This window comes from Phasianus colchicus, chromosome Z (genome assembly GCF_987193195.1).
Source record: "Phasianus colchicus chromosome Z, bPhaCol1.hap1.1, whole genome shotgun sequence".
NCBI classification, from domain to species: Eukaryota; Metazoa; Chordata; class Aves; order Galliformes; family Phasianidae; genus Phasianus; species Phasianus colchicus.
Window position 1 is genome coordinate 10,398,777 of NC_143476.1, and position 26,287 is coordinate 10,425,063.

Sequence of the window (26,287 nt, forward strand, 5' to 3'; positions counted from 1 at the left end):
TGCTGATGATTGCAGGAAGGACTGTAAGGATGGAAAGGCTGGTGTTTGCCATGGGCTGGGAAACACATCTGGTTTTCATTTTCTCTTTCTCTTTGAGTGCCAGATAAAGAGCAGAGTGTGCCCTCACCTTGGACCCCTCCTGGCCTCTTCTGCTGAGATGGAGAAATGTTCCAGCTTCTAGAAGGACATCAGGACAAAGATATGTAATGAAAATAAGTCCAGGCTGGCTATCCTTGTGGGCATCAGCTGCTGGCATCTGCATTGCTGCTGCCATGAGCATGGCACAGCAGGTAAAAGATTGCTTTTCCTTGTGTGACACAGGAGCTCTTGACTTGAAAGCTAGAGGGATGCAATAGAAAGAGCTGCAACCTCTGCCAGACATGGCAAAGTTGAGTGGGATGTTGTTTCAGTTGCTGCTGATGTCAGGAAGGACTGTAAGGATGGAAAGGCTGGTGTTTGCCATGGGCAGGGAAAGACATCTGGTTTTCATTTTCCCTTTGTGTGCCAGAAAAAGAGGAGAGTGTGCCCTAATCTTGGACCCCTCCTGCCCTCTTCTGCTGAGATGGAGAAATGTTCCAGCTTGTAGAAGGACATCAGGACAAGGATATGTAATGAAAATAAGTCCAGGCTGGCTGTCCTTGTGGGCATCAGCTGCTGGCATCTGCATTGCTGCTGCCATGAGCATGGCACAGCAGGTAAAAGATTGCTTTTCCTTGTGTGACACAGGAGGTCTTGACTTGACAGCTAGAGGGATGCAATAGAAAGAGCTGCAACCTCTGCCAGACATGGCAAAGGTGAGTGGGATGTTGTTTCAGTTGCTGCTGATGTCAGGAAGGACTGTACAGATGGAAAGTCTGGTGTTTGCCATGTGGAGGGAAACACATCTGGTTGTCATTTTCTCTTTCTCTTTGAGTGCCAGATAAAGAGCAGAGTGTGCCCTCACCTTGGACCCCTCCTGCCCTCTTCTGCTGAGATGGAGAAATTTTCCAGCTTCTAGAAGGACATCAGGACAAGGATATGTAATGAAAATAAGTCCAGGCTGGCTGTCCTTGTGGGCATCAGCTGCTGGCATCTGCATTGCTGCTGCCATGAGCATTGCACAGCAGGTAAAAGATTGCTTTTCCTTGTGTGACACAGGAGGTCTTGACTTGACAGCTAGAGGGATGCAATAGAAAGAGCTGCAACCTCTGCCAGACATGGCAAAGGTGAGTGGGATGTTGTTTCAGTTGCTGCTGATGTCAGGAAGGACTGTACAGATGGAAAGTCTGGTGTTTGCCATGTGGAGGGAAACACATCTGGTTGTCATTTTCTCTTTCTCTTTGAGTGCCAGATAAAGAGCAGAGTGTGCCCTCACCTTGGACCCCTCCTGCCCTCTTCTGCTGAGATGGAGAAATTTTCCAGCTTCTAGAAGGACATCAGGACAAGGATATGTAATGAAAATAAGTCCAGGCTGGCTGTCCTTGTGGGCATCAGCTGCTGGCATCTGCATTGCTGCTGCCATGAGCATTGCACAGCAGGTAAAAGATTGCTTTTCCTTGTGTGACACAGGAGGTCTTGACTTGACAGCTAGAGGGATGCAATAGAAAGAGCTGCAACCTCTGCCAGACATGGCAAAGGTGAGTGGGATGTTGTTTCCATTGCTGATGATTGCAGGAAGGACTGTAAGGATGGAAAGGCTGGTGTTTGCCATGGGCTGGGAAACACATCTGGTTTTCATTTTCTCTTTCTCTTTGAGTGCCAGATAAAGAGCAGAGTGTGCCCTCACCTTGGACCCCTCCTGGCCTCTTCTGCTGAGATGGAGAAATGTTCCAGCTTCTAGAAGGACATCAGGACAAAGATATGTAATGAAAATAAGTCCAGGCTGGCTATCCTTGTGGGCATCAGCTGCTGGCATCTGCATTGCTGCTGCCATGAGCATGGCACAGCAGGTAAAAGATTGCTTTTCCTTGTGTGACACAGGAGCTCTTGACTTGAAAGCTAGAGGGATGCAATAGAAAGAGCTGCAACCTCTGCCAGACATGGCAAAGTTGAGTGGGATGTTGTTTCAGTTGCTGCTGATGTCAGGAAGGACTGTAAGGATGGAAAGGCTGGTGTTTGCCATGGGCTGGGAAACACATCTGGTTTTCATTTTCTCTTTCTCTTTGAGTGCCAGATAAAGAGCAGAATGTGCCCTCACCTTGGACCCCTCCTGCCCTCCTCTGCTGCTGCTGAGAAATATTAGAGCTTCTAGAAGGACATCAGGACAAAGATATGTAATGAAAAGAAGTCCAGGCTGGCTGCCCTTGTGGGCATCAGCTGCCGGCATCTGCATTGCTGCTGCCATGAGCATGGCAAAGAAGGTAAAAGATTGCTTTTCCTTGTGTGACACAGCAGCTCTTGACTTGAAAGCTAGAGGGATGCAATAGAAAGAGCTGCAACCTCTGCCAGACATGGCAAAGGTGAGTGGGATGTTGTTTCAATTAGTGCTGATGTCAGGAAGGGCTATAAGGATGGAAAGGCTGGTGTTTGCCATGGGCAGGGAAACACAGCTGGTTTTCATTTTCTCTTTCTCTTTGAGTGCCAGTTAAAGAGCAGAGTGTGCCCTCACCTTGGACCCATCCTGCCCTCTGCTGCTGAGATGGTGAAATGTCCCAGCTTCTAGAAGGAAATCAGGACAAGGATATGTAATGAAAACAAGTCCAGGCTGGCTGTACTTGTGGGCATCAGCTGCTGGCATCTGGACTTCTGCTGCCATGAGCATGGCACAGCAGGTAAAAGATTGCTTTTCCTTGTGTGACACAGGAGCTCTTGACTTGAAAGCTGGAGGGATGCAATAGAAAGAGCTGCAACCTCTGCCAGACATGGCAAAGGTGAGTGGGATGTTGTTTCCATTGCTGATGATTGCAGGAAGGACTGTAGGGATGGAAAGGCTAGTGTTTGCCATGGGCTGGGAAACACATCTGGTTTTCATTTTCTCTTTCTCTTTGAGTGCCAGATAAAGAGCAGAGTGTGCCCTAACCTTGGACCCCTCCTGCCCTCTTCTGCTGAGATGGAGAAATGTTCCAGCTTGTAGAAGGACATCAGGACAAGGATATGTAATGAAAATAAGTCCAGGCTGGCTGTCCTTGTGGGCATCAGCTGCTGGCATCTGCATTGCTGCTGCCATGAGCATGGCACAGCAGGTAAAAGATTGCTTTTCCTTGTGTGACACAGGAGCTCTTGACTTGAAAGCTGGAGGGATGCAATAGAAAGAGCTGCAACCTCTGCCAGACATGGCAAAGGTGAGTGGGATGTTGTTTCAGTAGCTACTGATGTCAGGAAGGACTGTAAGGATGGAAAGGCTGGTGTTTGCCATGGGCAGGGAAACACATCTGGTTTTCATTTTCTCTTTCTCTTTGAGTGCCAGTTAAAGAGCAGAGTGTGCCCTCACCTTGGACCCATCCTGTCCTCTGCTGCTGAGATGGAGAAATGTTCCAGCTTCTAGAAGGACATCAGGACAAGGATATGTAATGAAAATAAGTCCAGGCTGGCTGTCCTTGTGGGCATCAGCTGCTGGCATCTGCATTGCTGCTGCCATGAGCATGGCACAGCAGGTAAAAGATTGCTTTTCCTTGTGTGACACAGGAGCTCTTGACTTGAAAGCTAGAGGGATGCAATACAAAGAGCTGCAACCTCTGCCAGACATGGCAAAGGTGAGTGGGATGTTGTTTCAGTTGCTGCTGATGTCAGGAAGGACTGTAAGGATGGAAATTCTGGTGTTTGCCATGGGCAGGGAAAGACATCTGGTTTTCATCTTCTCTTTGTCTTTGTGTGCCAGAAAAAGAGGAGAGTGTGCCCTAATCTTGGACCCCTCCTGCCCTCTTCTGCTGAGATGGAGAAATGTTCCAGCTTCTAGAAGGACATCAGAACAAAGATGTGTAATGAAAATAAGTCCAGGCTGGCTGTCCTTGTGGGCATCAGCTGCTGGCATCTGCATTGCTGCTGCCATGAGCATGGCAAAAAGGTAAAATATTGCTTTTCCTTGTGTGACACGGGAGCTCTTGACTTGAAAGCTAGAGGGATGCAATGGAAAGGGCTGCAACCTCTGCCAGACATGGCAAAGGTGAGTGGGATGCTGTTTCAGTTGCTGCTGAAGTCAGGAAGACTGTAAGGATGGAAAGTCTCGTGTTTGCCATAGGCAGGGAAACACATCTGGTTTTCATTTTCTCTTTGAGTGCCAGTTAAAGAGCAGAGTGTGCCCTCACCTTGGACCCCTACTGCCCTCTGCTGCTCAGAGGGAGAAATGTCCGAGCTTCTAGAAGGAAATCAGGACAAAGATATGTAATGAAAATAAGTCCAGGCTGGCTGTCCTTGTGGGCATCAGCTGCTGGCATCTGCATTGCTGCTGCCATGAGCATGGCAAAGCACGTAAAAGGTTGCTTTTCCTTGTGTGACACAGGAGCTCTTGACTTGAAAGCTAGAGGTATGCAATAGAAAGAGCTGCAACCTCTGCCAGACATGGCAAAGGTGAGTGGGATGTTGTTTCCATTGCTGATGATGTCAGGAAGGACTGTAAGGATGGAAAGGCTGGTGTTTCCCATGGGCTGGGAAACATATCTGGTTTTCATTTTCTCTTTCTCTTTGAGTGCCAGATAAAGAGCAGAGTGTGCCCTAACCTTGGACCCCTCCTGCCCTCTTCTGCTGAGATGGAGAAATGTTCCAGCTTGTAGAAGGACATCAGGACAAGGATATGTAATGAAAATAAGTCCAGGCTGGCTGTCCTTGTGGGCATCAGCTGCTGGCATCTGCATTGCTGCTGCCATGAGCATGGCACAGCAGGTAAAAGATTGCTTTTCCTTGTGTGACACAGGAGCTCTTGACTTGAAAGCTGGAGGGATGCAATAGAAAGAGCTGCAACCTCTGCCAGACATGGCAAAGGTGAGTGGGATGTTGTTTCAGTAGCTACTGATGTCAGGAAGGACTGTAAGGATGGAAAGGCTGGTGTTTGCCATGGGCTGGGAAACACATCTTGTTTTCATTTTCTCTTTCTCTTTGAGTGCCAGATAAAGAGCAGAGTGTGCCCTCAACTTGGACCCCTCCTGCCCTCTTCTACTGAGATGGAGAAGTGTTCCAGCTGCTAGAAGGAAATCAGGACAAAGATATGTAATGAAAAGAAGTCCAGGCTGGCTGTACTTGTGGGCATCAGCTGCTGGCATCTGCATTGCTGCTGCCATGAGCATGGCACAGCAGGTAAAAGATTGCTTTTCCTTGTGTGACACAGGAGCTCTTGACTTGAAAGTTAGAGGGATGCAATGGAAAGGGCTGCAACCTCTGCCAGACATGGCAAAGGTGAGTGGGATGTTGTTTCAATTATTGCTGAAGTCAGGAAGACTGTAAGGATGGAAAATTCTGGTGTTTGCCATAGGCAGGGAAACACATCTGGTTTTCATTTTCTCTTTGTGTTCCAGAAAAAGAGGAGAGTGTGCCCTCACCTTGGACCCCTCCTGCCCTCTTCTGCTGAGATGGAGAAATGTTCCAGCTTCTAGAAGGACATCAGGACAAGGATATGTAATGAAAATAAGTCCAGGCTGGCTGTCCTTGTGGGCATCAGCTGCTGGCATCTGCATTGCTGCTGCCATGAGCATGGCACAGCAGGTAAAAGATTGCTTTTCCTTGTGTGACACAGGAGCTCTTGACTTGAAAGCTAGAGGGATGCAATAGAAAGAGCTGCAACCTCTGCCAGACATGGCAAAGGTGAGTGGGATGTTGTTTCCATTGCTGATGATTGCAGGAAGGACTGTAGGGATGGAAAGGCTGGTGTTTGCCATGGGCTGGGAAACACATCTGGTTTTCATTTTCTCTTTCTATTTGAGTGCCAGATAAAGAGCAGAGTGTGCCCTAACCTTGGACCCCTCCTGCCCTCTTCTGCTGAGATGGAGAAATGTTCCAGCTTCTAGAAGGACATCAGAACAAGGATGTGTAATGAAAATAAGTCCAGGCTGGCTGTCCTTGTGGGCATCAGCTGCTGGCATCTGCATTGCTGCTGCCATGAGCATGGCACAGCAGGTAAAAGATTGCTTTTCCTTGTGTGACACAGGAGCTCTTGACTTGAAAGCTGGAGGGATGCAATAGAAAGAGCTGCAACCTCTGCCAGACATGGCAAAGGTGAGTGGGATGTTGTTTCAGTTGCTACTGATGTCAGGAAGGACTGTAAGGATGGAAAGGCTGGTGTTTGCCATGGGCAGGGAAACACATCTGGTTTTCATTTTCTCTTTCTCTTTGAGTGCCAGTTAAAGAGCAGAGTGTGCCCTCACCTTGGACCCATCCTGTCCTCTGCTGCTGAGATGGAGAAATGTCCCAGCTTCTAGAAGGATATCAGGACAAGGATATGTAATGAAAATAAGTCCAGGCTGGCTGTCCTTGTGGGCATCAGCTGCTGGCATCTGCATTGCTGCTGCCATGAGCATGGCACAGCAGGTAAAAATTGCGTTTCCTTGTGTGACAGGAGCTCTTGACTTGAAAGCTAGAGGGATGCAATAGCAAGAGCTGCAACCTCTGCCAGACATGGCAAAGGTGAGTGGGATGTTGTTTCCATTGCTGATGATTGCAGGAAGGACTGTAAGGATGGAAAGGCTGGTGTTTGCCATGGTCAGGGAAACACAGCTGGTTTTCAAATTTCTCTTACTCTTTGAGTGCCAGATAAAGAGCAGAGTGTGCCCTCAACTTGGGCCCATCCTGCCCTCTGCTGCTCAGAGGGAGAAATGTTCCAGCTTGTAGAAGGACATCAGGACAAAGATATGTAATGAAAATAAGTCCAGGCTGGCTGTCCTTGTGGGCATCAGCTGCTGGCATCTGGACTTCTGCTGCCATGAGCATGGCACAGCAGGTAAAAGATTGCTTTTCCTTGTGTGACACAGGAGCTCTTGACTTGAAAGCTAGAGGGATGCAATACAAAGAGCTGCAACCTCTGCCAGACATGGCAAAGGTGAGTGGGATGTTGTTTCAGTTGCTGCTGATGTCAGGAAGGACTGTAAGGATGGAAAGGCTGGTGTTTGCCATGGGCAGGGAAAGACATCTGGTTTTCATCTTCTCTTTGTCTTTGTGTGCCAGAAAAAGAGGAGAGAGTGCCCTCACCTTGGACCCCTCCTGCCCTCTTCTGCTGAGATGGAGAAATGTTCCAGCTTCTAGAAGGACATCAGAACCAGGATGTGTAATGAAAATAAGTCCAGGCTGGCTGTCCTTGTGGGCATCAGCTGCTGGCATCTGCATTGCTGCTGCCATGGGCATGGCACAGCAGGTAAAAGATTGCTTTTCCTTGTGTGACACAGGAGCTCTTGACTTGAAAGCTAGAGGGATGCAATAGAAAGAGCTGCAACCTCTGCCAGACATGGCAAAGGTGAGTGGGATGTTGTTTCAATTAGTGCTGATGACAGGAAGGACTGTAAGGATGGAAAGGCTGGTATTTGCCATGGGCAGGGAAAAATATCTGGTTTTCATTTTCTCTTTCTCTTTGAGTGCCAGATAAAGAGCAGAGTGTGCCCTCACCTTGGACCCATCCTGCCCTCTGCTGCTCAGAGGGAGAAATGTCCAAGCTTCTAGAAGGAAATCAGGACAAAGTTATGTAATGAAAATAAGTCCAGGCTGGCTGTCCTTGTGGGCATCAGCTGCTGGCATCTGCATTGCTGCTGCCATGAGCATGGCACAGCAGGTAAAAGATTGCTTTTCCTTGTGTGACACAGGAGCTCTTGACTTGAAAGCTAGAGGGATGCAATAGAAAGAGCTGCAACCTCTGCCAGACATGGCAAAGGTGAGTGGGATGTTGTTTCAATTAGTGCTGATGACAGGAAGGACTATAAGGATGGAAAGGCTGGTGTTTGCCATGGGCAGGGAAACACAGCTGATTTTCATTTTCTCTTTCTCTTTGAGTGCCAGAAAAATAGAGGAGAGTGTGCATGCTTTCTACCCCTCTTGCCCTCTTCTGCTGAGATGGAGAAATGTCCCAGGTTCTACAAGGACATCAGGACAAAGATATGTAGTGAAAATAAGTCCAGGCTGGCTGTCCTTGTGGGCATCAGCTGCTAGCTTCTGCATTGGTGTTGCCATGAGCATGTCACAGCAGGTAAGGGATTGCTTTTCCTTGTGGGACAGCTGTTAAGCCATTCTGATTCACCCTTTGCATCCACAGCATACAGTTTTTTCCCACACTGCTGTTTCTATCCAGCAGTGTGCATATATGCAATGCTACAGATGTTGGTGGTCCTGCCTGTGGCAGGGAGTTGGAGATTCCTGATCCTTGAGGTCCCTTCCAACCCGGGCCATTCTGTGTGTGTGTGTGTGTCTGGCTAAACACCAATTGTTGCTAGCTCAGCAGGTATACTGCTAATTATTGAACATCTGACAGCTGCTTATCAACACTTGGCCACTATTTCTGGACACCTGCTCATCCCTGAAGAGAGAGAAGTTTGGAAGGAGGACAGAGGGGAGTCTCTTGATGCCTGCCTGTTGCATCCCAACCTGCCCACAGAGTGAGTCACTTCGGCCTTGTGTGGAGGCCCTGGCTTCTTTGGAGTCTGTTTTTCTTTTGCTGAGCTTCTCCTATCCAAACAGAATGGCCTTACAACATGCTTTCTGGTCCTTAATGCTATACCCATGCAATTTGTAACTATTACAGTTCTGTAAGTGAGAATTGATCACATGATTGAACAACTGTATTTCTAAAATATGTTATGAAATAACTTCTTTTTACTAATACTAATAAAGTCTTTCTACTTTTTCAAACTGTTTCTAAGGGCAAATTACAAAACACATGGTGCTGTACTGCTTCAGAGCAATCCCACATTTGATAGCCAGTGCAGAAACAACATTCCATCCTACAGCATTAGCTAGTTCAGAGGTACCAGACGTGTATCTGGATGTGGCTGTTGTGCATAACTGGGGCTGAGGGATCAGAAGTGACAGCTCCACTCTTGGAGACCACAGAACTAAAATGGAAAGATAAAATAGTTGCAGGGCAATTGTTCTGTGTGCCTGAAGCAGGGACCGATTTATGGGGGAGAGATTTAACAGTTAAATGAGGATTACAGCTGCAAGTCTGTGAAACAGATATCAGGGGTCAATGAATGTGTTAACAGCTGTGATGAAGAAGAAATGAATCCAAAGGTGTGGGCAGGGGAAGGAAATCGGGGTGGACTCACAATTTTCCCTTACAAATAACTGCCCAAGGAGGGAGTGGAGCTGTGAAACAGCAACAATATCCCATAGCCTTAGAAGGGAGAGTGGGTCTAAAAGCTGTAACACAGACAGTGCTTAAGGATGGTCTTCTGGAACCTTGTCTGTGGCCTTATAACACCCCAATCCTGTCGGCACGGAAGGCAGACGGCACGTATCGGCTGGTGCAAGATGTAAGGAAATGACTGAACCCGTTCTCAAAAGACAGCCTGTGGTTCCTAACCCCTATACCCTAATGAGTCAGATCCCACACGGACAGCAGTGGTTTGGTGTGAGAGACCTCAAAGATGCTTTCCGGACAGCCTTTGGACTCAGAGAGAAATGGCTGCGTTTGTATGAGGACACATTGTAATCCTATCGTGATTCGTGATGATACTGTAGATACTGGAACTCGTGCTAATCCTTGTCTTTGCAGCATTTGAAGCAAGCAACTGGTGCTGCTGTCATGCAGAAAGCTCCCTTCCAACCACTCAGCAAGCATTTGGATGAGACAGCTTCCTGCTGGGAGCCCTCCGACATCACTGCTGCCTCCTCCAGAACCATACCTGCAGATGCTTCAGAGCTCTTCAGCATGGACTTCCTTCCTCCCATCAGCAGCTGCTCCTGCACTGACCTTCATTCACACTGGGATACCATCTGCTTCCAGCAGGAGCTGACCTGCGAGACAGAGAAAGGAAACGTGGGATGAGCACCAATGCAGAAGCACAAGGCTGTGTCACCACCACGTCTTGCAGCCTTGGGAAGTCAGCTGCAACTGCAGCCTTGGTCAGAATTACAACGGGCACCGTAAATTAAGTGTGACCTCTGAAGTTGTTGCCATGATCAGAAATAGACGCTGAAATCGCTCACATAACTGTCGGTGGTTCCCTCCAAATTCTTTTGCTTTGGGGAACAGATGGACTCGGAATGGAAGGACACGAGAAAAAGGACATCTGTTTGAGCTCAGCAGACTTGAGAGGTGGGCCTGGGTGAACCTCATGAGGTTCAGCACAGCCAAGTGCAAGGTTTGGCATTTGGGCCGGAGGAATCCCAGGCATTCTTTTGTCATCGTGGTGGTTTCCAATAGACCCCAACAATGAGACATCAGGTCGCCGTGTGGGCTCCTGGGTGACACTGCCATTTCCCAGCCATTGCAGCCTAGGGGCAAATAAAGTAAAATACTTCAGAAAGATCTCACACTGATTGCATATTTTACTGTTCTTTTACACAAAACAGAAGGAGAGGGCAGCAGATGCATACAGCTGCATCAACACCCAGGCTGCTGAAGGAATGGAAAGACAGAAACATCAAATATCAATGCCTTATTCTAATGCAAGGAGGGAAGCTTCTATCAATGTTACTTTTTATCATTTAAAATGAGCAGTTGGCACTCTTAAAGGAAAATCCTAGGCCCCAGGTTCTGACAGTGTGGCAATCTGGACTCAGCTGTGACTGATCCAAACAGTCTGTTCCAGATTTTAACATCCCTTCTATGCATTCACAAGTTTTCTCTCTTGACTTCCCCTTACAGCCGTTAGATGCCAGCAAAACATCCCACAAACACTCCTTAACTCTGTGCACACAGGCACCCATCCAACCAGAGCCATCAGTCATTCCCAGCCATGCGCTCTTCCTCCAATCATGGTCAGCATCACACGGCCGTCACGCAGCTCACTTGACTCAGTTTTTCTCTTCTTTCTGGAGGTGTCCTTGCTTCTCAGCCTTACCTTCTCGTGATGTTTATCTCGCTCTGCAGCTCCTGCTCTGAATAGGCTTTCTTGGATTCCCGCATGACAGGCACAAAATGCAGCCACAGCCCCTGCCACCAAGGTCAGCTCTTCAGCACACATTACCTGAGGAGCACTTGGCAACTCCTGCAACCTGAGCAGTGCCAGGAAGACTGTTTCACTTCTGCTTCTCCTGGCTCAGAAATTCATTTTCCTACCTAGAAAATGGAAAAAGAAAAGAAAGAAAAAAAATCCTGACATTAGCAGACACAATTGATACTATGGAATTCTGGAAGGCAAGGGATTTGCCCTCTATGATGAGAAGTTGAGTGCAAAGAACTAAGAAGAGCCATGAGCAGGTTGTGAACTTGTGGGTAAAATTAGGAAGTGCAGCAGTGCAGGGCTTCTGGAGGTGAGGGTCTGCTACAGCCGCCTGGAAAGAGAGCCTGTTGGTGGGAGCTGCTTACTGCAGCCAGCAGAAGCATCGCACTCACTGACTCTCATCCTGATGGGGGATTCCAGTCAGTCTGGGAAATCAGCATGGCTGGCTGCAAGCAATCTGACAGACTCCTGGAGTGCAGTGAGAATCACTCTGTGGTGCAGGCATTGGGCACAGCAAGCAGAAGGGAAGCATTGCTGGACATGGTGCACACCAGGGGTTACGACAGGAGGCGGTCAGGGCTGCAGTGACCATGCCCTCCTTGAGTTGGTGATCTCAAGGAATGCGGGCCTGGCAGGAAGCAAAGGCAGGAGCCTGAACTTCAGGAGAGCCAGCTGCAGGCTGTTCCAGGAATTCTTGGACGAGATCCTCTGGACAACTGTTTGTAGGGGCAAAGGGATGGAAAAGAGCTGGTCACTTTCTCAGAAAAAAACTTGCTCAGGTTGCACGCTGAGCTGCAGGAGAGGAAGGGGAGGAGGTGCCAGCACGGCTCTGCACGATGCTCTGCCACACTGGGCAGGTTGATCATGGCTCAGCAGTGGGATTCGACGTGGAGAAGGGGAGAAGGAAATCAAGGATGGGAGGGAACCATCAGACACAGCCGGTGAGTGTCTGTGAAGTCTTGCAGACCCAGAGATTCCCATGTTGTTTCTGCTTTTGTAGCATTTGTGTGCTGCAGGGTGAGCAAAAGGTTCTGCTGCTTGATTCTTCTGCAGGAGCCGCCTAAAAGGGAAATGGCCACTGAGCTGCAGACCAAGCAGTACTGCCTGACGTTGGCCAGGGGGAGCTTCTCCTGCCGCAGTGTGCTGATGACAGGTCTGGAGATGATCTGCAGGGCCAGTTCGTAGATGGGAGCCAGGAAAGGACATGATGGGAGGAGGGAGGTGTTAAGCAACATCCAAGGCATCAAAATGCATCAGAAGGCCCTGAAAAGCATCACAAAGCCACAGCCAGGAAGCTTGGGAGTATCATGAGCAGCATCCAGGATGCGAGAGATTATTTGCTACCATGCCAAATGGTAGCAGAGCTCCCCCTGCAGACATCCCAAAGCCAGACAAAACAGGAACAAACCCGGAGCTGAGCTGCATGCACCCCACAGCCACAGCATTGCAAGCTGGGGTGCCTTGCTGTGTGCTGCATTCATCCCAGTCCGTGTGAATGAAGACTCTGGAGGCAGTCAAGGCGTTGGTTGAGCACAAGATTCCTTTTATTATTATATAAAGGACAGGAGGGTGTGAGAGGTCCACGGTGAAGATGGGACTCATCCTGTCTTGTCATGGAGAGAGTGGCTCAGAGCTCTCAGTGCTGCTGTCCGGTGCCTGGGACTGGAGGCCTGATTGAAAGTCCCCCTGCAAGAGGCTCTGCTCCTCTTCACTGATGCTGACCTGCTCCTGCATGGAGGTGCTGCTGTCGGGGCACTCACACTGTGCTTCAGATGGGCTGCACTGCAGAGACTCTGGGTTAAAATCCACACTTGTGACTGTGGTGTCTGGGAGGCTCAGGTCAGCAACTTCAGCAGAGCCAGGTGTAATGAGAGCATGGACTTCGATGAGCTCCTTCTCTCCATTAATGTTGTTAGATGGAAGGCTGCTATTAGAACTGCAGCAACTTGTGCTTCCTATGAGCTCTCCACTGATGGAAGCACACAGAGCATCCTCGCTACTTGCCCTGGATCTTATGGCTTGGCAAGGGCTCGATTCACCTAGAAAGGATACACAGGGGTTAGTGTCAAACTTTCACAAGCTGAATTACGACAGTGGTACTTGATCAGGGGTGAAGATTTAGGCACGGGATTGAACGCTAGAAAGAGATACATGTGCAGAGCAAGCTTGAATTCTATGCTCCTGAAAAGCAGGGATTTGGAAGCTGCATTTGCACCCTTACCTGCCAGGACTACCACTGCTGTTTCTGAGGGCTGCCTGGCATTGCGCTGCAGTTGGCGTTTGCTGCCAGAGGATGGCTTCCTGAGGCTGAAGCAGCAACACCAACTGCTAGCTGGTGATTCCTCAGTCTTGCTGGGTGGATTTTGTCTGGAGAGAGAGAACAGCCAATGCTGTGAGTCGTGCGTGGTGCAGGGTGAGGGAAGAGCAGCACTGAGCTCTTGGCAGCAGTTGCTTGTTCCTAGCACTGCCTGGTTTCTGCAGGAAAACACAAAAACCCACCCAAACAATGATGCTAGGTGGTGGAAAAGAAAGTCCTCTTTACCTGTCAGATGGAAAGTCGATGACTGTGTGGAATTTGCCCTGCCCAGCTGCAGGGCTTTCTTCCACTTCAATGTCCCTGCTGCTCTCTGTTACCACAGAAGAGGTGCTGTGGCCTCGCCTCTGTGCCTGTGCCTCCTCCAGGCTGAGCAGCTTTGTGGCAGCAGAAGAGACCCCCACAGACTTGGGCCCTGGGAGAGAATTGTGCCCTGTCAGGGAAAACCACAGGTAAGAGCGAGGATCAGAAAGCAGCAGCACAGCCACCAGAGTTCTGGGGGAGGTGCTGTATTTTTCTCAGGCTTGCTTATCCGAGCCACTGGAAGAAGAGGAGCTCAAAATAACCATGTGGGAAGAGGTGTGTTTATGGCAAAGGACACGGTCATCATTAAGAGCAGCTTACTGTATCAAAATAGGCAAGGAAAAACCCAAGGAAATGGGGGCAGGGAACTGAGAAAGCTTCGCTGCCACACTTGCATCAAGCTTTTCCTGCGTGCAAACCATAATAATGACGGTTTCCTCCTTGTGAAGTTTGGGCTTGGACATTCTCAGCATCCAGCAACAGGATGCCATACCCTAATGGAAGTCCAGAAGTCTGCTGTCCCCTTGATGGTAAAAGAGTATCTCAAACATCCTGGAGAAGGCCTGCATTTGGTCAAGGTGTCAGGTCAAGATCAAGCTAATGGAGGAAGACACTCACCTGCTGCATCTGCAATGTCTGCTCCGGATTTGGAGCCGAAGAGGACGTCGGTGTGGTTGATGATGAATTCCACCACATCCGACTGCGTCTGCAGCTCCATGCAGGCAGCTCTTCCGCTGGCGCAGGCAGACTCGTTCTGCTGTGATCTGTAGAAAAGGCAGATTTTAGAAGTCATTTCTCCAAGACCGTTTCCCTGAGTCTGAATTGTTGCAGCCAAAAGCTGTCAGCTGAGGCTCTGGAGACTTCCGCAGTGGGCAATCAGTGATGCCACTGCAGAAATTCCCCTGGATGATCAAGGACACGTCAGTCCCATCTCAACAAGACTGCAGAAATTGTCACCTAGACATTGTGCCCGTGGGGATGGAGAACAGCTCAGGCTCCTGCTCTTCTGTCAGCCAAAGATTTTACAGGAGAAGAGCACATTTGATGGAGAAAAAGGGAGCACTGTTTTTTTTTTTAATGGAGAACAGATGTAAGCGTTGTGTTGAAACAGAACCAGCAGTTTACCTTAAGAGGTTTGGAGCCCACACAATGGCTAGGTTCTTGGCATGCATGTTTGTGATGGTGGAGCTCCCAGCCAGACACGCCAAGTGTCTCATCAGGAACTCCAGTGTCCTGGAAAACAAGAGAGGCAAACGTTCAGCACCAACGAGCATGCCGTGCTGCAATTCAGAAAGCAAACCTCCATTCATGCTACTTCTTGTGATTGCTACTGTCACCGAAGATGAAGTAGATCCAACCTGACTGAGTGCCACGCTGCAGCACCAAGCCCCAGCACAGCACAGCCGCAGCCATCAGCTGCACCAAGCGTGCCCCCGTGCCCAGGAACTGACCCCATAAAGTAAGCCCATGGAGCCTTCAACCCTTCAGCATACACAGGCATCGTGTTGCCGGCGTGAGACAGAGCCTGGAACCGCATCGTTGCCCTCTGCAATGCAGTAGGGCTGAGCTCAGCAGGCTGAGGGCAGCACTGACCTGTAGTGAGGAGCGGGCAGCTGCTGGATGACGTCCTGCATTCTGAGCAGCCGCTCCTCCTCTGTAGCGGCACCAACAGCATCCTGGAGTAGTGCAGAAAGGGAGCGAGACACCAATCAGGCTAGTACACCACTGCGAGTAAACCTCGTGGGGCTGACAGCAAAAGGGCCTCCGAGCTGGGGCACTGCTGCAGCCATCTGCCAAGAGGCCCAGGAAGAGGGAAATGAAAGACGTGGCCTTGTGCTTACCGAGAACTTGCCGTACAGCTGGTGGGTGAGCAGAGGGTTCGGGAGCTCCCTGAAGTACATCTTGCAGAGGGAGCTCACGCTGTGAATGTCGCGGACGGTGAGCTCTGGAATCTGCTCCGACTCAAATTCCTGCCTGGAGAGAGGGACGCAAACCCGGTTGAGCGAGAGGAAGGCAAGCCCAAAGCCACACCAGATGCACTCAGGCTGTGTCAGTCGCAGCACTCTTACCGCAGTCTCTGGATGTTGGACGCGACGCCGGACAGGCGGTATATCCCCTGCACCACGCCGTGCTGCTCAATGAACTCAGCGCAGCTCTGGAGGACCTGGGGGACTGAAGAACACGTGCCAGCCGTCAGTGGAGCTCCTGATTCAATCGTGCTGCAGGCTGTGCTTCACATCCCATCCACTAAGCCCAGCCAGGCTTGGCTGAAGCAAATACAGATGTGCTTGTCTCTTAGGAGCATCCGCCTCACTTTATCCTTCAGCCATCAACTCCCATTACACGTGTCTCCACGGCTATCAGCCTGCCCCCTGCTAGATATGAGCTCCCTTTCATCTTCTTTAGATGCCCAGCAGAGGAAGATCTCAGGAATGGGCAGCTCCTTACCATCACGACCGGAGTGGAGAAGATGCTCTCCCAGGTCACCGCCAAACACCCTTTCCTTCTCCACCTCCCGCTCGGTTGGTTTCTTTGGGCGGGCCTTCACCAAGGAACGAAGGAAGGTGAGGATCTTGCTGCGTTTCTTGGGCACTGCACAACAAAAGGAAGAAACCAGGTCATTTCAGGTCTGGCTCCGTTGGACGAGGCCGAGCACAGCACATTCTACAGAGCACGTCAGAACGGGAAGAACATTACCAACCAGTACATACAAAAAGGGATTTTCCCCATCTCTGGAGGAGCCCAAGGCCAGGTTGGATGGGGTCCTGGGCAGCCTGATCTAGTCTCACATAAACTGTGGGGGCTGGGAGACCATCCTGAGGCGGGAGGGTTGGAGCATGATGATCCATGAGGTTCCTTCCATCCCAAGCCATTCCATGAGAGTTCTATAGTTTCCCCAAGTCCAGTCATAAACACAGGAGGATTGGGCCAAATCCCTGCCCCATGGTGTGCATAAAGAATCATCAACCCAGAGGACAATGTGGCATGGATAAAGGAGGTACTAAACATGGAACACACCCCAAAAAAGACTTCATTTTGCTTCCCCACACCATCAAATGTAACATCCCTACCTGGCTTTGGCACAGAGTTGATGAGTGCCTCAGGAATGTTCTTATTAATGAGTTCTACACACTCCCCTGGGAAAAATCCCACCTGTAACAAGAAGAAAAGAGAAACCAACTATTGCATGCAGCACTTCTCAGATCTGAACTGTTAAACCAAAAGCCACGTAACATTTCCCTCGGAACGTGCTTGCCTGACGTTCCATAAGACTATCCAGCAGAAAATGGCCATAGTTCACAGCATAAAGGTAATAATTTTTCAACATTTGCAGCCAAAGGCAAGGTCCTCTGACACCGACACAGGGAAACTGTTTACGTCCATTAGGCATGCTGTGCAGGCAGAGCAGCTCTAAGCTGAGATTCCTGCCTCTACTGAAGTTGCACTCTCCAGTCTGAAGCTTGTGCCTACCTGGAAGCCGAGCTTGCCTCTCCACCAGGGGGTCAGCTCCTTTGGTGGCATGTCGATGACACACACGATGTCTCCCACCTGCAAGAGATTGCAACGTCAATCCCAGCTTCAGCACAGCTGGGAGGAAAGCACAGCTCAAATGACTGCATTCTTCTGCACTGCCAAACATCGCCGAGCCTGAGAGCACTTGCACCAGTGCAGCTCTGAAGGCATTTGCCATTGTAAAATTGAGCAACAAGGAACGCCTTGAACTGCTTACCTCAAAGGAGAGTTCATCCGCTGCCTGGGCAACGTATCTCTTAATAGCATGGGCAGCAGCAATAGCTGGAACATTCACAGGTACCACCTCATGGTCTAGCAGGGGCTTCCCCTTGTTCTCAGCCTGAAACAGAGAGCACAGGCCACGGTGAGGAGCTGGGAACCAACAAGGAGGACTTCAAGGTGAGGAGCACATCTGCAGAGAAAGCTGCAGGAAATGCACTCGGTCCTTATCATGGGCACTTCAGAAGGAACTGCAAGTCTAATAACGGCTGTTTCTCTCCCTGGTGTGCAGCAGGCACACGCCAGGCAATGCAAAGATGCATCTCTCCCCACCCAGACTAATCAGCAATGGCACTGACGCAGACAGGTGGCCTTGTCCATTTTGCCCCCTCCTTTCCTGCGCTCTTTGTGCAGGAAGGCTGGCTGTTTCAGATGCTAGGAGACCGTGAAGAGGGAAACCAAAGCTACGGCTGCAGTTACAAGGTGCAAACAGTGCCACTGCAAGCACCAAGCAGCTCTCTTGAGCAGTCCAACCAACAGCGAGGCCAAACAGAGCAGAGAATGATTGTTGTTTCTGCAGCCATTTCAAGGGAAAAGTCAGTAGAGGACAAACACAACACCCGAGATGGCTCTGGTACTTTTATAAACTTGCCACTCTTGCACTACTGTCTTGCCACAGAGGAGCTCTCTTGGAAAGCAGGAGAGCACATCTGCGGCTCACTCTGCTGGCTGCAGTCAGGGAACAAAGACCAATCAGAGCTTCATACTCTACCTCTGTCCATGCCAGGTCAGGCCCACAGCTGATCTCGCTGCACGCCACAGCCATCAGCGTAGGTGTGACAAGCTGGAACTGAAAAGAAACACACTTTTATGTTCTCTGTTCACATCTCTGCTGTGCTCCCTACAGCTGTCGGGCACACTCACACAGCCCAAGCACGCCTGCTGGTGTCCCTGGTGATGCTGTGCAGCTCTGCACAAGCTGGGGCTGGGACTCTTTGCCTAAGGGATTGCTTTCCATAAAACCAGCTGGTCACAGCACCACAGACAGCATCCTTCTGAGGGCTGAGCTGCAGAGCACGTGGAGAAAACCCACACGTGACCAGCGTCCCATCAAAGCTGGATGAGGCTGTGTTACTAAACACGGGGCGTCACGGGCTGCTAAAGCATGTGGGGGGACAAAGCATGGCAGGTACCTGGCAAGAGATCAGAACGAGGGAGAGAAATCTCACAAATCCGCAGCCGTTCCTTGTCACTTTGCTCTGATCTTCCACGAGCAAAAGCTGCACCAGGGAAGCAGGCAGAGGGTGGAGAGAGGAGAGAGAAAGAGCAGGTCAGTTTGCTTCCACGGTTTAGCAAAGATTACAAGGGAAAATCCAAAATCTGCCCTCCCTCAACTTAAAAACTTAAGTTTTCAACTTAAAACCATTTCCCCTTGTTCTGCAGTTATCTACCCTTTCAAAGAGTTGATTCCCCTCCTCTTTTTAGGCTCCCTTTAGGTACTGAAGGCTGCCATGAGGTCACCCCACAGCCTTCTTTTCTCCAGGCTGAACAAGCCCAGCTCCCTCAGCCTGTCTTGGCAGGGGAGGTGCTCCTGTCCCCTGATCATCTCTGTGGCTCGCCTCTGGACCCTCTCCAACAGCTCCCTGTCTTTCTGGACACTGTACTGCAGCTGGGGCCTCACAAGAGCAGAGCAGGGGGGGACGATCACCTCCCTGTCCCTCATGGCCACCCCTCTGCTGATGGAGATAATGTGATCCTATGAGCTCCGCCAGCCAGCAGTTCTCAGCACTCACTGTCCCCCCGTCTCTCCCACACTGTCTCAGCTTACCTACAAGGTGCTGCACAGGACGGTGTGAAGACAAAGGGACGCAGTCGGTGCACAAGTGCAACAAGCGAGCTGCTCAGTCAGAGCTCCAGCGCTCCAATGAAGGGACGCAGCACGCACTGCTCCTCCCCTCATTCTAGCCCTTATGACATCACTGAGGGCCACCAGGCTGCTCCGCCACGACGGACAGGGTGGGGAGGCAAGACCAGTCACAAGGGCAGAGGATTCCAACAGCCCAGCCCAACGTTCTGGAATCAGGGGCTGCTTGGAATTCTAGCCCAGCCAAATCCTGGAGAAGCTGGCACGGGGTCGTCATGACCAAAGCGCAGGACCTGGCGCTTGCTCTTGTTGAGCCTCGCACAACTGGCCTCAGTGCATCCCTCTGGAGGGCCTTCCTGCCCTCAGCCAGATGGACGCTTCCTCCCAGCAGCGTACCTTGCAGTGCTGGGCCCATGTCAAATCCACACTAGAGTGGCTTTTGTTACATTCAAGGGCATGTTGCAGCACCCATCTATTTCACCTGGAAGGAAATAAAGCAGGAGATGGGAGAAACACAGAACTGCTGCCAGACTGCTTCATCCCTTTCTCAGCCCAACTTCCCTTGCCTCATCCCCTACCCCAACTCCTGGATGATGCCCACGGGCTGATAGTTGGATCTCAAGTCCATAGGACTCCTTTCACAGGGCTCCATCAAAAAGGCTGTCACACTTGTTCCGTACACTCACACTGACCCAGCAGTGGTATCACAGTCACTTAACACACACACAACAACCAAACCCCGAGCATGCACATCCCTTCCTGCGTGACTGCAGCCCACAGCTCCCCTTCACACCTCCGTGGATCTCTGGTGTTTTACACTGATGCAGCCTCGCTGCAGCTCCGTGGCTGTCACACAAGGCCTGCAGGACCTCTTTCTCTGCAAACCCCGTCTGCAGGCATTGGTTCACGAGGTTCACCTCCTGCCCTCCTGAGCAAAAACAAGCACTAAGAACAAGAGCAAAGCACACTGGACTCGACCTGGCTGGATCCCCAACCCTCAGTCCTGTCAGTCGTACCCTGGTGTGGAGACTCATCCCCAAAGCCTGGCTGGACATCAGCACAGGCATCATTCTTCAAACGCCCCATCCAAGCAGCAAGGGATCAAAGCGTTGGCACAGCTGAAACAGAAATGCTGTGTGAGTTTCCTGTTAGCACTGAGCAGGAACAAATCTACCGCTGAGCAGCAGGATGTGAGACAAGCAGCAGAAGACACCCAACCTGCAGAACCAGCTCGTTTGGGGTCGGTCCAGATGTTTGTCTGCTCCCTTCCCTGGCCCAGGCCAAGCTTGTGAGCTGCTCCTCCTTGGTGCAGGGGGAAATGGTGCAGATGCCATGTGGTGGCTATGCACAGCATGCCTTTTACTTGCTTTTCCTATCTCCATCTTCCATTAGCAAACAGCATCTCCAGCCTCCAGAGATCACTGAGTCCAACCCCTGCACAACAGTGAAAAAAAAGATATGATAAGGGGTACTTAAAGCACAGCATCTGTAATCAGATCAGACTCCTGCACTGTGAAGACTTCCATGAGTATTCCTGCAGAGTGCATCACTTAGTCTCTCTTTAGCCTTGTGTTCATGGTTTTCCTGTAAGAGCTTGTCTAAACACTGCCTGTAATCGTGGTTATGCTAGAAGCATTTGGATTTATTGATCCTTAGTGTGATTTCAATAACAAATTTAGATGTTTTTTTTTAGGGTTAGCTTTCAATTTCTCAACTGAAATTTCAATATTGCATTAGGTGTTGACAACCACGGGGCTGCAGTACAGAGAATTACAGGAAGATTCATTTCTCCATCTCCATGCTCCTAGACATTTATGATTACAGTGATGTAGTTATATACAAAGTTGCAAGATACCAAAGCTAGAATAACCTCTTGGTGCAGCAGGATGTCTGGAGCCCAAGTGCAGAGTCTCAGTGTTGCAAAGCCTTGAAGAGGTGCACCGTATGTGCTGGGGCTGATGACACAGACACTGGAGCAAGGCCAGTGTGATGTTAGAAACTTGACCAGCAGCTGATCTGTTGTCAGCCATTTCTGGACACAAACGGGATCTGGTCGACTTAGGACATGACCTTTGGGCTGGAGAGCAACTCCCCGAGGAATCACACAGCCACTGCAGACCGTTTGCAAGAATCCCATACCAAAACAGCTCATCTGCAATCAGTTTTTAATCTGTGCAGCAGTGATTGGAACAGGCGCACGCTCTCTGGAATTGCAGGAATGTTCACAAGTGGAATGTACATCACCTGTGTGCTCCAGCTCTTCTGTGTGCATGCTAGGAGCAGTGATCCCCCTGCACCCAGGGCTGCAATAAAGTCATGCTGGGTTTCTAACCTGCCAACCAGCAGCCCAGGCTGCCCAGAGCCACATCCAGCCTGGCCTTGCATGCCTGCAGGGATGGGGCATCCACAGCCTCCCTGGGCAACCTGTTCCAGTGCCTCACCACCCTCTGGCTGAAAAACTTCCTCCTCACATCCAACCTAAACCTCAACACCCCTCGTCTCAGTTTAAAGCCATTCCCCACGTGTCCCATCACCATCCACCCTCCAAAACAAAACACCTCGGCTGTTCAACACTGAAAGAGCAAAATAACCCACAGCTCTTACTTCCACTGTATGCATTTAATTCCAAACTTAAGGTCACAGGTTAATTACTCATGTGATCCTTCCTGACAGAAGAACTACTCGTAGTGATGTGTAGGAGTAAGGAACAGTTTGAAAAGGTCATGGACATATTAGAACTTGCAGCATTTATCTTAATAGATGCCTACATTGCAAAGCATTTTGTAAAACACATGTTACAAGTACTGTGCATTGGATTACACTATATCAAACTCTAAGTAACAATACAGGTTGCTTTTAAATCTACACTTACATGCTAACTCCTTGATAAAATTCCTGACTGCCTTCAGTTTTATAGCCAAAGCAGTGTTTGAGCTGGTAATGTACTCTTGAACAGCACTGCTGCCTTTAGCATTTGTATGTTTAGATCTGAAAAGAGAACTTGGTCATTATTTCACGATGAGAGAATCCTATATGACAAAACAGAATTACAAAAATCTGACAATACTGTAAAATGCCAGCGTAAGAATGTGGCTTTGATTTTTTTTTTTCTTTTTTTTTTTTTAAATGGTGAGTGTACCATTAATTCAAGACAAGAATTTTGTTTGTAAGTCGATCTCTATAACTGTTCTTGGCATCATTCTGTAGGATGAACTAGATACATGGAATTTGGCACTGGCTCCCCAGGGCAGTGGTTTGGCACTGAGCTGACAAAGGCCAAAGAGCATTTGCACAATGCTCTCAGACACAGGGCTTGACCCATAGGAGGTCCGGTGTGGAACCAGGAGGTGGAATACATGATCCTCGAGGTCCCTTCCAAATACAGATATTCCATGATCCTCTAATACTTATATTCCCAAGTCCTGTACACAGTGCTCAGGTGCTTAATTGAAAGGTTCCATGAAACAGTGAGGTATCTATGTCCCTTTACCACTCAGTTATTCAATTTGCCACGTGGATCTTTTATCCAGTCACATTAAAAAACCCCTCAAAGTATTTCCTTCAGTCTTCCATTCTGATAGAGCTTTCTGGAGCAAATAAAGAGTTGCAACTCAGAATGTCCACACCTCCCTTCCTGCACCCTGCATACTTTTTTCATTGCACTGTGATTACGTACCATTCTATTGTCACCCTCATTCTGTCATTATCTAGGCAGTTTACTGACATTAAATTTTCCAGCAACAGATGCCCACAAGTACAGCCAGCCTGGACTTATTTCCAATACTTACCTTTGTCCTGATGTCCTTGTAGGAGGTGGGACGTTTCTCCATCTCAGCAGCAGAGGGAAGGAGGGGTCCAAGGTGAGGGCACGCTCTCCTCTATTTTTCTGGCACTCAAAGACAAAGGGAACAAGAAAACCAGATGTGTTTCCCTGCCCATGGCAAACACCAGCCTTTCCATCCTTACAGTCCTTCCTGCCATCAGCAGAGACATTTTGCTTTCTTGTGCCACTTCATCCCTTTAGCATCTGGCATCCTAACAAAAAAGTACTCTAACACAGGAATTTTAATATTTTCATATCAAATGTCAGAATTAGAACCATTATGTTTACCAAATATTTAAAACGTTCAACCCAGTGAGAAGTGAATTGATGTTGCATTTAGCATTCAGATAAGAACTTGTAAAGGAAGTAAAAAGTGCTGCTTTCATAAACTATAGTCTCATTGTCAAGCCTTGCACTGTCTCAGCAGATTATTACAGAATGTTCATTCAAGCAGGAATTAAGAGATGCGTCTGAATTGATAACAACAACGAATAATTAAGAAAGCTTGACTGCAGTCTGCTTGAGGATTCCAGTCTGAAGTGTGTTCCACCTGATGACAACTGGGAATGTCTTTCTTTCACCATTAGAATCATTGCACCTCTGACTAAACACATAGCTAATCACCACTGAAAACCTAGGTGCAATTTCTGCAGTGCACAGACCAACTACGTGTTGATTAACATTCAGAGAGATTGTGCAGGTGTCCTTTTAGGAACTGGCCTACAGTATGCTAAGAGGGATGGATGTGGGGACATTAGGATCACGTGCCCTCTGCCTTTTAAGGCACCCCAAGCAGAGCAGGTCAGCAGGCTGAAGAGCTGAGTGGGTCACCAGGGCTCAGAGACTTCACTCGGCCATCTGAAAGTTGAGGGACTTCAGCCCAAGCTGCCCTTTTCCATGCAGGCAAGGAGGCCAAGAGAAGGTGGATCGGCACGGTTCTGGTGCAGACAGGGGCTGCAGTGTGAGCAGGCCTACACAGACAAGGCTGTGCCCACACAGAGTGACAGCAGCTTTCGCTGTGAGCAGATTCCCAGGGGGCCTGAGCCATGGCAGTTCTTGATGGCAGCATGTTCCAATCAGCCCTGGAAGTCTTCTCTGGACGTCTGTCGCATTCTGGAATCCACACTGAGGACGCAGTCGCTGTGTCAGAGCAGCTGGCAGAGTCACGGGGAACCGTGACGTAGTTGGCCCAGGGAGCAACAACAAGGCCTGCACTGCTCAGCCAGCCCAGGCCAAAGGGGAGCACGAGAGAGAGCAGAGGAGAGAGGGGGGGAAAGAGGGCCAGGAAGGAAAGGCCTGTGCCTGAATGGACGTGTAGCAGCAGCTGCTGACAGCAAACTCGGTGATGGCAGGGGCACAGCAGAGCAGTGCAATGCTGGCAGCTTCCTGTGTCTTTCACACAGGCACTGCAGACATGGCCAGCACTGGGAGATCAGCAGAACTGCTGCACACCTCTGCCAGCCCAGGCCAGAGGAGTGCAGAACAGTGAGCTGCTGCTGAGGGGAGAGAGGATGGCCTGAGAGCTGACCTGAGAGGCAGGGCTGGCTGTGTTACAGCAGCCTCTGTGTCCTCCTCCTGTGTCTGTGAGGGCCAGAGGGCCAGAAGAGAACATGCCCAGACAACGAAGCCCTGCTGTCCTCTGCTGCTCAGCTGGAGAGATGTTCCGCCTTCCTGAAGGACGCTGATCCAAAGGGAAGGAATCAAAGGAAGTCCAGGCTGGCTGTCCTTGTGGGCATCAGCTGCTGGCAGCTGCCTCTGTGCTGCCATGGGCAGGGCACAGCACACACAGTGTTTGCAGTTCCCTGTGTGACACTGGCCCTGGTGACCTGACAGCCATAGGGAGACAAGAGAAAGAGCTGCCTCCCTCTGCCAGATGAGGCAAAGGTGAGAATCCCAGAATCACAGCATGGCCCGGGTTGGAAAGGAGCTCAAGGTTCATGAATCTCCAACCCTTGGCTCTCCAAGGGTGCACAGGGGGCTTTGTTCTCCCTGTGGTGCAGCTTCAGTGCCAACTCACAGCTGAGCTGGTTGGCACACTGTGACAGCCTGCCGCTCTGAAGCTCTTGGGGCAGTGCTCAGTTCTTTCTGAAGTACTCTGGAAAATGCTGCTTCTCCTTCACCAAGTCTGTTTCCAGACAGACGTCTTTTTCTCCTCTGTACACACAAACAGTATCTTGTAACTCCCTGGCACAGTGCTCAGAAGTGATACTTCTGGAAGCACGTCAGAGAAAAGTGGCCTTGTCCCAGTGGACTTTCAGAGCAGATGAGAACAAGTCTTGGTTGACGGCTTTCTTCTGCTTCTGGAACTGCACAGGCAGGTTGTGTGTTGTCATACTTTATGCCAGAGTGCCAAACTGAAGCAGTTTCTGCAACTTCTTTTTTTTTCATACTTGTCTTGTACTTGTGGATGTCTTCAGGGGTTTGAAATGGGCAGAGCTGTAAAACTTGAAGGCTTTCACTGAAATTGTCCTCTGCTTTAATTTGTAATCTTAGTTTCACCAATGCTTTCCAATATTATTTTCGTATGAATGCAGATACATGGGATAGGATTTAAAGTTTTCATGTTTTTGCTGCATAATTTTCTGTAGTCATCATAAGCAAATAAAGAAAATAAATGGTAATTAGGCAATCTATTAACAACCTGTGGCACGTGTCAAAACAATGAAATTCCTTGCAGGAAGAAAATATCGCTATATAATAATGTGGCTATCCAAAACTGTTAATTATACTTGATGAGCTGGAGATAATCCTGAAATGCGGGACTTTGATCTTAGCCAAGAATAATAAAACTTATTATCATTCTTAAATTGGCAGCTGCTATCAAAAGCCTGTGTCTTATTTCCCTTTTAGTAACACTGGCTAAATCAGAGAAAGTGATAAAAGAATTTCATGATTGCAGCTTAGGGATTCTTTCCCACTTGACCAGAAGTAATCAATGTCCAAAAATGTCTGTAAATACTTTTTCTATCTTATTTTGCCAGATGTATTGATATTTGAGATGAATGGCAAAAACATTTTGCGTACATAGATAAGCAATGCAAATTCGCTGGGTTGTTTTAGAGAAAAAAGCTCTGGTTATCAGATCGTTTCCATGCAGAAATAAGATTTACAGAAAAATTCTCATTATTATTATTCATGCATGAATAAGTTCAAAAAAGAGATGTGGGGGATGTTGTTTCAATTCCAGGTGATAGTAGGAAGGACTGTCAGGATGGAAAGGCTAGTGTCTGCATGGGAAACGAAACACTTCTGGTTTT

The 26,287-nt window shown here is 49.3% G+C and overlaps 1 protein-coding gene across 1 annotated transcript in view; it reads right to left on the bottom strand.

Moving 5' to 3' along the window:
- Positions 1-15,347, bottom strand: part of LOC149912475 (rho GTPase-activating protein 32-like) — a 47,322-nt gene extending 31,975 nt beyond the window's left edge. The window contains exons 1-4 of the mRNA XM_090130828.1: positions 15,205-15,347; positions 14,737-14,844; positions 14,230-14,375; positions 13,537-13,741 (exon numbers count right to left, since the gene is read on the bottom strand). Coding sequence (XP_089986954.1) covers positions 13,537-13,741; positions 14,230-14,375; positions 14,737-14,844; positions 15,205-15,245 — 500 coding nt within the window. The 5' untranslated portion in view covers positions 15,246-15,347. The remainder of the gene's footprint in view (positions 1-13,536; positions 13,742-14,229; positions 14,376-14,736; positions 14,845-15,204) is intronic.
- Between the last annotated feature and the right edge of the window lie 10,940 nt (positions 15,348-26,287).